This window comes from Erigeron canadensis, chromosome 9, assembly GCF_010389155.1.
Source record: "Erigeron canadensis isolate Cc75 chromosome 9, C_canadensis_v1, whole genome shotgun sequence".
Taxonomy (NCBI): domain Eukaryota; kingdom Viridiplantae; phylum Streptophyta; class Magnoliopsida; order Asterales; family Asteraceae; genus Erigeron; species Erigeron canadensis.
In genome coordinates, this window is record NC_057769.1 from 11,482,618 (window position 1) to 11,494,874 (window position 12,257).

General features: G+C 30.1%; 1 protein-coding gene across 1 annotated transcript; it reads right to left on the minus strand.

The window, feature by feature from the left end:
* Positions 1-45: 45 nt before the first annotated feature.
* LOC122583202 (probable transcription repressor OFP9) lies at positions 46-522 on the minus strand. The gene has a single exon (XM_043755628.1). It carries the CDS (start codon positions 520-522, stop codon positions 46-48), a length of 477 nt encoding a protein of 158 aa, XP_043611563.1.
* Positions 523-12,257: the final 11,735 nt, after the last annotated feature.

Consider the following 12,257-nt stretch of genomic DNA (forward strand, 5'->3'; position numbering starts at 1 on the left):
TTACATACATACATCTACAGTCATCACCAAAATGTATTGTAGTCTTTAACGGCACTTACAATACAAGAACAAATTTGAGCAAACCTCATGAAAAGCCTCAAGTATAATGCTATGAAATTCATCAGAATTCATTGATATATAACAATTTAAAAGCCGGCGTAGGTCTTTAGGCTGTGAAATCCTGTTTGCAGTGATCATTTCTTTCATGGACTCCCGAAAATCTTCCCTAAGATTATAAGACGATTTCTCCATTGCCACCATCACAAACAATTTATTATTTTCTTCTCGTACCTTTTTTCTCCTTTCTTCATATCTTCTTTCTTGTCTTTCTTTGATTATCTGGTCTAATCTTTCTTGAACCATGGCGTGAGCGAGACTTGAGACTGTTGGGAAATGGTTGGATTTCCCGCTTTCTGTTTCTTCACAAGATGAAGAAACACTAAACCTACAATTACAACAGAATGTCTTGCATCCTTTATATGCAAGTTTTTGATTCTTTTGAAGCCCTCTAGAGGTTTGCATTTTGATTGTGAAGGTTTATGTTTATCAAGACAGAGTGTGTTTAAAAAGATATATTTATGTGAAGTGACTAAGTGACTAAAAAGCAAAAAGAAAAAGTACTTCAAGTAGGAGATCTCATGATTGTGTCACTAAGAATACACTGAACCATCCAATCAATGGATAATCCTGTTTCTTTATTCTAGTTGAAGTGTTATACATCATAGTGAATATTAAGCTTAATTGGGTTTGGAATATTGGATGTGCATATAAACCGATTTTTGTGAATTGCAGTCGCACCAATCTGTTAAGAGTGATCAAAAAAACGGATGCTGAATCTGATAACTGTACTATCTTTGGTCAATATACTTAATTGCGAGTTTTATGTAAAATTAGCAACATTAACGGCTTCTATATACCTATTTGACTATCGCCAAAAGAAGCATGTTGAGTTAGTTCCGAAAGATTATCCCTTATTTTGTCAATATATTTGGATACATTAGACTTACTACAACATGAAGTAGCTTAAAAGCTTATGTTAATCAAACATTGCTAACTTTCTATAGAATGGATCCACTTATTATAACTAGGCACATAACCCACATGAGTATTGCCTGTCATTTAAAAAACACCCAAAACTAGCACACCACATGCTCTCATCATTTGAACAAATCCCTTTTACTAGAAAACTCAACACTTAAACAACTTATTCTACATCTCAATTCTGCCAAACAATCTCTTTTGGTATTTGAGAATTGCCAACATGTTTGGTGAGCTGCTGATTAGTAGTAGCAATATCACTCCTTAACTTTGCAGGATTCTTTACTTTTGTTATACTGAATCATGGGTACAAAATGATTAGCACTAAGCTTCTTTAATCAACACAAGATATATAATATTACCTCCAATTAGTATTAATTAAGCTCAAATAATCGACTTTTGTCGGAGTATTTGGATAAAGGCAACACTATTATGTGCTGTTTTTAGGTGCTCCCAAGTTCCCTTCAATGTAGCTTTGCTTGATCCTGAGTTTCTAATCATGCTAAGAATCACAAGAAGATTGTACAACTAGATAGAATCTCCTCTTTAAAGATTTTAAACTTCATTCTAACCTTGATCTCCTTGAACATTTTAGTATTTTACACACATTAAACATATATAGAAAAGCATTTTAGAGCTTGCAATCAGTGGTTATCACATTCAAAACAACATTAAAGAGACTAAGAGAGTGAAATGCACCTAAAAGTAATTCATGAATCAAGCAAGTACTGTTTTTTTGGGCTATGTAAGTGTAGGAACACCATTCACAAAATAACATTTTATTGATAATACATTCGAATTACAACATAAGATTACAAGAGAAAAACAACTATATACAACAACTATATCTTTTAGGCATTTCATCAAACACCATCGATTACTCCATTTTCTTTTATGTTTATAGCGTCATGTGAAAGGTTTGAGAAACAATCATTTGAACTGCAAGCAGATTTGTAACAATTTCTTAATCACATGCGAAAAATATATAACCTAGATTCAAATGATAAGAAACAGAAGTTGAGAACCACAAAGTTGCCTTCAACCACAAATTATTGAATTTGTATATGGGAAAAGCTTAGGTAAAGTGTGATACCTATCTTAGATAAATCATGTGTATTTCAGTAGGGGATTATGTAAAATTGATGGGAGTTATGTATGTTTATCAAACTCAAAGGTTTAATTTATATTTTTTTTTAACATTGCAAGACTTATAATAGATAAAGTCATGCAATACGGATCATTTTTCTTTTGTAATATATCCACCTTTAAGATGACCTAGTGGTTAACATTATATGGTCTAGTGTTAACATCTTGATCTTTTTTACAAGAAGTCTCATATTCGAATCCCACGAAGTACAATCTTAGAGGGGCCAGACAAATGTTGAGAAACAATCGTTAAAACCCATACATCTGATCGAGTCAACAAAAAATTACTTATTTTTCCATAAATAACCTAACTAGAAAAGACCTCATCCGTTTACGCATGTGTGTATTAGATACGTTTTAGTACATCTTTAACTTTTACAACATACACCTCCAAACTCAATAAAATAACTATAAACGACTTATTACATCAATTACTTTTACATTAATAATCACACTCTTATCACCACCACCGTCAACCCACTAAAATAACTACAAACCCCTTATTACATCAATTACTTTTACATTTATAACCACATTCCTACCACCTTCACCACCCGCCGCCGCAATTTCTGTTACGTTGCACGGGTACACCTTTAGTATTCGTAGATGTATATTAACTTACATCTTTGTATTTAAGTAATTTCGAGACATGTTACCGGGAGTTCTCCGAAAGACATTACGTCCATCATATGGGGTAATATATGAAGTTATAAGTAATTAATTGTAAAAAGTTAGACAAATGAGAGCATGACAGAATGGTAAAAAAAACAAATGAAAAGGTAACAACATTATACTATTATATGTTGAACACAAAAAACAAATGAATACTACTATATAAATCGTTATAGAAAGTAAAAAGACAAATGAACCCCAACAACATACAATAAAAACTTGTAAAAAACAAAAAAGGAATAGAAACACGGTTAATTTGTTTAAAAGCATCCCAAAAAAATCTCATCTAAACACTCACATATATAACATAAATAGCAGTCTGAGTAATTGTTTTGATGTTATAACAAAACATTTGACTTTATATCAACTAAATAATATAATCAACAATTTGTTATCAATTTTAGATTTAAAGATCATCGGCGCTAGTGATCTTGAAAAACAACTAAATCTGCAAAAGTGTCAAACCACATGGATCATTTTACAATGTAGAAACAATGGGATCGATCATTCTTGCAATTAAACATGAGATTCATTAGAAAGAAGAAGAAAAAGGAAAAAGAAAAAAAAAAGAGGGAGAAGACAAGTCTTTTTATGTGTGTATACTTGTACAATATGTAATTTTATCGTATCTCATTACTAATTAAGTTACGGATATAGATGTTAAAGGCTAGCCATAATAAAAATAACACCCTTTCAATTTGTGAAACTCAATTATTTATGAAATATTTTGATTCAATCATTGTTTTAGCTTTTAGTCATGAGCAAGCTAATGTAATTGAAAAGCTCAACAGAACTAATATTTAAACTTCATAGATGTTGTTCCAGAAAATGTTTATGTATAGTGATGATAGGGTGATGCATATTGTACAAGAAACAAAAGTACACGATTAAAGAAAAATAAATAAAAATTACCAATGAGTCGGCAACTCCCTTGACAAATATTTTGGATTTTACCTAAACGATTAGAGCAATTAATATATATTATATATAGTTTCATTTTCTCAAACGCCCAAAATTCGCTTTTCATCCAAGCGTTACATGTACTTGGAAAAACGCAAATGGAAAAACCGAAAAATGATATAGAAGAAAATGCTAGTTGCAATACTGCATATATGAATCACTAAATACTTTTCTTGGATTCCTTGGTTTTTCCATGAGATTGTTTCATTGTTGCTAATTTAAAAATCACAAAAACCTTTAAGAAAAGATAAAGGAATTGAATTAAGGATATAAACAAAAATGAAGAATGAATGTATGAATGATATATATACTAATACTAATAAAATAATGTGGGATATGGGATTGTGTTACCAATGCAAGGACGTGAATTGCTATTAGCAAAACCGTGAGGATAGTCGATGCCTCAAGGATCCATGGCTGATGATTAGAGTCCTTAGGCTGAATTTCCATATTTAATTTGTGATGAGAGATTATGAATCGTGTAAAGATTTTAGTTTGTATTCATGTATCTGCCAATATCTATATAACAAGATCCTAAATTCATCTTTAAAAAAACAATGGTCGTTTGATAAGTTTAAACTTTTGATTATAACATTTAGATCAAAATAATGATGTTATTTTCAAATTCATTATTGAGAAAAAACACAATATTAGTCCTTCTATAAATAGTTATACTTTATACCATGTAACTATAAATATTAAAATAAATTCAAAAATACCATGTTAATAATGGTGAATTCGACACCTTCATATAAGGATTCATAATTTGGGAATTTTTATTGGTTTCTTTCTTCTACGACTCTTTTTTATTCTAAACAATCTATTTTTACAATCCAAAAGATTAACCACTTTTTGTCTATTATGAAAAATCTTATAATCAGTTTTTTTTTTTATGCCAAATATGTTTTTTCATTACTTGCGTTATGAAACACAATAATCAGATAGTCTTTTCAAGATGCATCTAAAAGTTTATTAGTATAATGAAATTTTTGATAATAATTTGATATGTCAAAAAAAAGACTATCACAAAAATGTTTCTATCATTATAAATTTAAAGTTTTTAAAAAGAATTTAACTATAAATACATACTTTAGAAATCTCTACATATTTATGTAAAATTACTTTTAAAATTACAAAAAAAATATTAATTACAAACACAAAAACATTTTTTTAGGCTAAAATCCTTAAGAAAAAAAACAAAGTTGAATTCGTAAATGAAAAGTGATCAATTAACCTAACTAATATACCTAATAATCAACGTAAAACCTTAAGAATTTGACACGTGGATTCCATTAATTATCTTTTTTGATCTTATTCCTTGATTCTTTCACATGTCATCTTCTTATAATCAGATTTTATAACATACGAGTTAGGTTGATTTATCATTATCTTTTTTAAATAAAGGTGAAAAAATTATCTATAGCTCTAATTGGGAAATTGATATACGTTTGACACTTTTTAAAAATATGGTATTTATTTGTTCAAAAAACAAACATGGTATTTATAAGCTCCCTTGAGAGGTAAACAAATGAAAATTAGATGTAAGTGTAGAGGTTAGATATTGCTATGTTGCTTTGATATGTTTTATAAGATTGTTTTTTGTTATGTAATTTTTTATGTATGTATTTATATAAGCATTAAACTACGTGAAAGATTATTAAAAAAATGACTAATACAGTTACATGACTTAAAGAGAAGTTAAATCTATCAGGTCGGTCTAAGGGTAGGACAAAGTGGACGACGGGGCGAGGCCCGATTTTTTTAGGGGCCTGCTGTTGGAGCCTAGCCTTGTGACAACCGCATCCAAGAAATGTTGTCTTGATTATTTTTGTATATGTAATTAGTTAAACTTTTTATTTTATATGTAATAAGGTCATGAACGACCAGGTTATTCATAATCGGTAACTAGATTGGTCTAGGATGATCTAGGATTGGTCTAGGTCGACCTTGGAGGTCTAGCTAGACCTCAATGGGCCGAAATATTCATGGATTAGTGTCTTGAGGTATAGGTTCGGTCCATATTAGATTAGTATAAATAAGAGATTAAACCTTATGCTTAAGAAGAATCTCTCTAGTTCGTGTTTCGGTATTTTGTGAGCTCGTGTATTAATTGTAATCGTTATTACCGAATTAATACAATGCTTCGTTATTTCATTCGTGTACTGTTCATTGTTCGTGTATTCGGTTTACCGAATATTGTTGATTGCTAGTGTTCGAGATTTTCCGCACTCAAACATTAGTTATCTAATCTTGTAGATCCGGTGGCTAAGGGACTTTCAATTGGTATCAAGAGCTTTGGATCGTGTATTGGTTCGGGATTAGAATTTCAACAATGGTGAGCCGTTCGTTCAAACTCAAGTTCGACCAAGGTCTAGCTCGACCTTCTTGCCGATCAAGTTATCTTCCTTTCGGTTCCTTGTTCTATATATACCAATCGACTCATTTTGTAAGTTTTTCGAAGGTTTGGTTTTAAGGTAAAAGTTTTGAAAATCTTAGACGCGGTTTTTGAATTTGAAACTTTCTTGAGTTCGGATTTGAAACTTCGTCTTTCGAATTTTGAACTTGTGTACTTAAACAATCTTAAGTTCTTACAACGTTACGGTTTTTGTGTTTCGGTTTTTATGGTATGTTCGACCAAGGTCTAGCTAGACCAAGGTCTAGTTCGGTTTCATTGGGTAATGAATTTTTTCGGTTTTTCTCAAGTTTAGGTCTGAAATTCTCCGACTATTTTTTGTACTCATAAACTCACCTGAGTTAAGGTTTGAAATGTGTCTTTCGAGTTTTGGACTTGTAGACTTTGAACAATCGTTAGGTTCCGAACTTATCCTTGAACTAAGGAACTTGTAATCTTGGTTAAGCTTAGGTCTAACTTGTTTGAGTTTTGAACTTGAAAACTCATTTGAGTTTTGGTTTGAAATTCCGTATTCGAGTTTGGGACTTGTAAGCTTGGTCGAGTTTAGGTTCTATACTTATCTTTTTGAAACATTGATGGCTCGAGGTCTATCTTCTATAGAAGATTCTGAGAAATCTTAGGGAAAATTCATGATCAGGCCAAAAAGGTTGTTCTGACAAGGAGTTATTGGGTTACATCTTGATTACATATGTGAACAACCGTGGGAGGAAGATAAGATTGAGAGATTAGCTGAAACCAAAAACAAACATACTAGTTGTTTTAAGAATTTTGTAGAGAAAATGGGGGGATAAAAATTTATAATCTTCCATGTTTTCTGTACAAAATTCTGGTTGCTTTTTGGTTTTGAATCCGTGTGACATGTGTCTGACCTAATTTTTTGATCAAAGGCGCCTGATTATAAATTAGGTGATTCAGATGAATCAGATGAAGATTAAAGACTAGGGTTGAAAGTCGATTAAACTGTAGATGATCTTTGTTGAGCATGTGTTTGGGATTTTGTCTTAGAGCTTTTGGGATGAAATTAATCATTTGTACTCAAGTAGTTGATGATCAAACCTTAATTTTATGCCAATGATGTAGAGATAATTAATCTGGTAACTAGTGAAAAGAATGGTGGAGGAGAAGTCTTTAAGCTGAATATTGTTGAAGATTAAAGATTGAAGAAGCCATTGGCTATATGGCTCGAGTCTCTGCTCCATAAGATCAAAAGGTACATTTCAATTTTAACTTTATTGCTGATATTTGTGCCATGTACTTAAATTTGTCTAAGAGAAATAAGGGCTTAACTAGACTCTAACGATGAATATGCTTTAGGAATGCAAGCTATTCATAATTTACAAGAAGAAAACTCTATGTTAAGAGAAAGAATTAAAGATTTAAAATTAAAAATGAAAGAAGATGAAAAAGATCGAACTGTTTTGAAAGCTAAAGTTTGTGAGCAAGGTCAAATCATTGATCTTGCTACAACAACTTTTGAAAATAAAGTTAAAGAATTGAGCACAACTCAAAAGGATTTAGTTGAGTCAAATGCTCAAATTAATGCTTTAAAGCTTAAAATAGATGATCTTCATTTGAAACAAAAAAGGGTAGATGCTTTTGAACCTTTACCTAACAAGAAAGGTAAGAATGGGTTGGGTTATGGTGAAGTTGAACCACCTTTTAATGATAATTATTCTTTTCTCAAAACTGATGAAATAGAGTTGAATTCAGTTAAGCCTGAAGATTTTTCTAAGACAGTTAGAATTACTGAACTTCCCGATATTCATACTTCTGAGGAAGTTAAGTCCAATGAGTCAAAGTCAGTGGTTTTGGCTGAATCAATTCTGACAAGTAATTCTAATGAGTCGGTTAAACCTGCTAATCTGGATAAATCTCACTTAATTCCAAGTGAGATTCCTAAAACTGTGAAGAGTTCGATTACCAATTTGAACACCTGCTTATATATATATATATATATATATATATATATAGGGGTTGGGTATTGTAAAACAAGTATTAAAGTAAAACAAATAAGACAAGATCTTGACCCTTAGATCATGGTTAAATTGATGCACGAAGATTCACGAAACAATTGATGTACGATGATTTTTATGATGCACGGTGATTATCACTGAAGAAAAACATATTGCTTTATTTGTTTTACTTTAATAATTGTTTTATTTTACCTAAAACCTATATATATATATATATAACCAACTTAACTCATTATAAATATTAACTGTTAACCAAAAATTAACCATATAATTTAACTTCCATAAAAACAAGCCCACTTACACATTTTTTTACTGATAAATAATAGTTATAATTTTTAATCTTGGAATTTAGCCGCAAATATTACTCTAATTTCCTTGTAGACTTAAACTACTCCTCAATAAAGTAATACTATAAAATAATATTACATTTTTTGGTTTGACGTGTACAATGTATAAGTGTATCCAATTTATATGTATGAATGTATTCAATTTGTACTATATATTTTTGTTTCTTTAAATATAAAATGATGGCATAACTAAATTTCTTTTTTTAGTCTTATTTCTTGATTTTTTTTACATGTCATATAGAATAACTTTTGTTATGTTGATTGATATAGTATAACTTTTCTCCGTCATTCTATAAATAGTTTATATAATATAAATCGTAGCGTCTAACTTAGAGGTCCCTAGCTCGTCTTAGGTCTATAAATTCTTAGAGACAGGCTTGAAATCTATATCCAACTCTTAATTATATTCTGCTAAACAGAAATTGTTATCTTGGATTTCAAAGTATCACTTGATGCAATAATTTTAAGTTTTACTAATTGTTTGTAGAAACATAAATCATGAAATTTTATGTTTTTTTCTTTATATAGAAACATATCTTAACTTTGATTGTAAATGATATATTCTTCAATGAAACTTTGTTTATTTGTAAATTAGCTCATTTTAGGGAGATACTAATTTACATCTTTTGCATCATGATACTAATTAAATTATTTTCATTATCTTCCATCTATGTTTACCAATTTACGATATTATGAACCGATAACATGTCATTAATTAAATATGATCTCTCGCGTATTACGCGGAACAATAATCTAGTTTGATTTATTATAGGGTAATAACTAATTAATTTATTGCAATTTTATTCAACTAAAATTATATTTCTCATCTAAAACTTAATGCATCTAAAAATTACATGTATTTGATTTATAATGTATTCATGTATTTGATTTATAATGCATCTAATTATGGAAGACTAATGTACTTTTCATTTTGTACATGGTTGCTCATTAAACTTTTTTTTATTGATGTGTTACCAATGAACTCTTAAAATTTGTACATGATTGACCCAAATCTTCAAAATTATTTCTCTCTCATACCCAAATCTTCAAAAATGCTTCTCTATCTAAAAAAAACCTAGATTTCTTACTAAAAAACTTAAAATCGGCATTTGTTCTCTCGTTTCTTCGAACTGAAACTTAAAATTTGTACCCAAACACTCGAAATTAAAATCCGCACAAACTCTAACCAACATGTATACGAATTACAGTTCGCCGGAAAACACAACTTTATAAAGTTTACCCATTTTAAGTCGTTCAAGTATTTTGCTTAATAAGTATTCTATATTGTTGTTTTATCTCGTTTTCCATTCGAGCTGTTGTTAGGCTTGACGTTGCAAGTTGTAAAGTGAGCACTTTTTGTAGCCAGAAGATGTGTGTTGCTGTTCATGATTTGGACATGAAAATTGAAGATGATGCTGAAAGGGGGGTGAAGGGTCACTAGGTAAGAATAGAAGTTTAGACAACATATAAATTGCTAATAATAATAATGGGATATCAAACCAAGATGTGAAGAATTATTATTTTAGTTTAAAACTTAAAAAGTTGCAGTAGGTTATTTGGTTTGAAAGTACTTGATGCATTCACCAGGCTTATGAGAGAACTTGATTGGACAACACCACACGGTAACAAAACCAAAATAGAATCAAGAACCTTTTTTATTTTCTTTTAATATCTGGGGTTTTCTATGTTTTTATGGGTTTTTTGTTTAGAAAGAGAAGCGGATTTGAAAATACGTAGATGAGAGAGAAGCAGATTTGAAGATAATGATCAACCATGTACAATTTTTATAAGTTTGTAGATAATATCTATCAATAAAAAAAAGTATAATGGGCAATCATGTATAAACCAATGCTGTTAAAAAAAAAAAAAACCATGTACAAACCAATCCTTAAAAAATAACATATTTATCATTTGATTTTCCTTTGAAAAACTTAATAATTTGGTTTTTTCAAAAAGATTTGATTAGTAAATATGAAAAAAAACCAAAAGATCATTAGTTTACCTGTTTAATGACAACGTGGTTTATATAACAATAATATTTTACATGGACGGCTAAAAGTTGGATCTAAAAGTCCATCTATGACGGGGAACTCCCCTCCGTGTCTCCGAGTAGATTTTTCGGCTTCATCTAAATGATAAAAGAGTCATAAAAATGTGTTCTAATGTTTGGAGTTCTACTGTCGCGGATGTACTTTTAGATATGAGAGTTTTTTTTCCCTTTTTAATCTATGTATGTATAGACAAAAACCTGCAATTAAAAAATCTCAGTTAATTTACCTTTTCTACTTTTAGGGCCGGCCATTAAATTAATTATGTATTTAATTTTTAATAAAGGTCTTGCTAACGACGATTTTATGGGGGGTTTTTTATATGGAATTTTTATTTTTAGGACAACTATATGGATTGTCATTAATATGTGTACTTTTTATCATAAAATTCAAGGTTATGTTTTTCATATTTTTATATGTTTTATTCTTGACGGTCTATCATAAAAAAAATCTTTCTAGTAAATGGAAATATTTTAGGGTACACTAAAAACCGACACCGATCCTTCAAAATGGAGTCCTTTCAAAGTCAACTGCCTTTACTGGAAATAGATATTCGTGTGTTGATTATCACAAAAAAATCTAATAATTTTTTATTAATTATTTTATTTTATGGGGCTTACAAATGATTTTAGATGGTTGTTTTCAAAATTTTGTGTAGTCTTATACGAGTATTATTTTTCTATTCTTTTTTATATGTATTAGCATTTTACTCGCGCAATGCAACGGCAGTGTGGTGACGCCGATGTGGTGGTAGCGGCGGTAGGGTGTTTTCAATAAAGGTGTAATAAGTATTTTAAGTAAAGATGTTTGAATTAAAAAATAAAAGAGAAAATTATATAATTCATTTAAGATAAAATAGTCATTTTGTATGGGGACATTTTTATGAAAGAGTATTAAAAAAAATTAATAGAGAGAGTGTGATAATTTTTATCAAGTAGCAGAGATAACCACAAAACTTATTTCATTGCTTAAAAAACACCAACACAAAGTACGGTACAAAGACTTATTGTTAAGAGTTAATTTACAGATTGTCCTAGTCAAAATTATCATTTTCTACCTTGAATATTTTTCTTTTTTTTTTTTTTGTTATCACTGGTCACCACTGAAGTTAGTTTTGCTCCGTCAAATTGTTTATGTGCAATGAACATGAAGGTATATTAATCATTTTGTGTTACTTGGGAACTTAAGCGAGATATATGTCATTTTACAAAACTCGAATAGTGGCACTTGTTGTGGGAACAAAAAGGTTGAATGACTCAAAATGAAAAAAATATATGAAAAAAATCAAGAAGTAGCCCGTAGTAGAAACCCGTACAATATACAATGTGGTAAAATTCCGAATGGTGGTACGGGGTGTGACGTGGACAAATTGTAACTCGTCCCAAGTTTTGTAAGAAAATCTTCCATACATTAGTTGGGAATTTAAGCGAGATACCATTTTACAAAGCTCGAATAGTGGTAGTTGTTGTGTTAACCAAAAAGTTGAATGACCCAAAAGGGAAAAAAATATATAAAAAAAAATCAAGAAGTATCCCATAGAAGAGAACCCGTACAATATACAATGTTACAAATTCCAAATGGTGGTACGTGGTGTGACATGGACAAATTGTAACTCGCCCCGAGTTTTTCAAAAGTGTGCAAGGTACCTATAAGTAATTCG

Coding starts and splice junctions, on each gene's coding strand:
- LOC122583202 (XM_043755628.1), bottom strand. CDS start 522: ATGCAAACCTCTAGAGGGCTTCAAAAGAATCAAAAACTTGCATATAAA.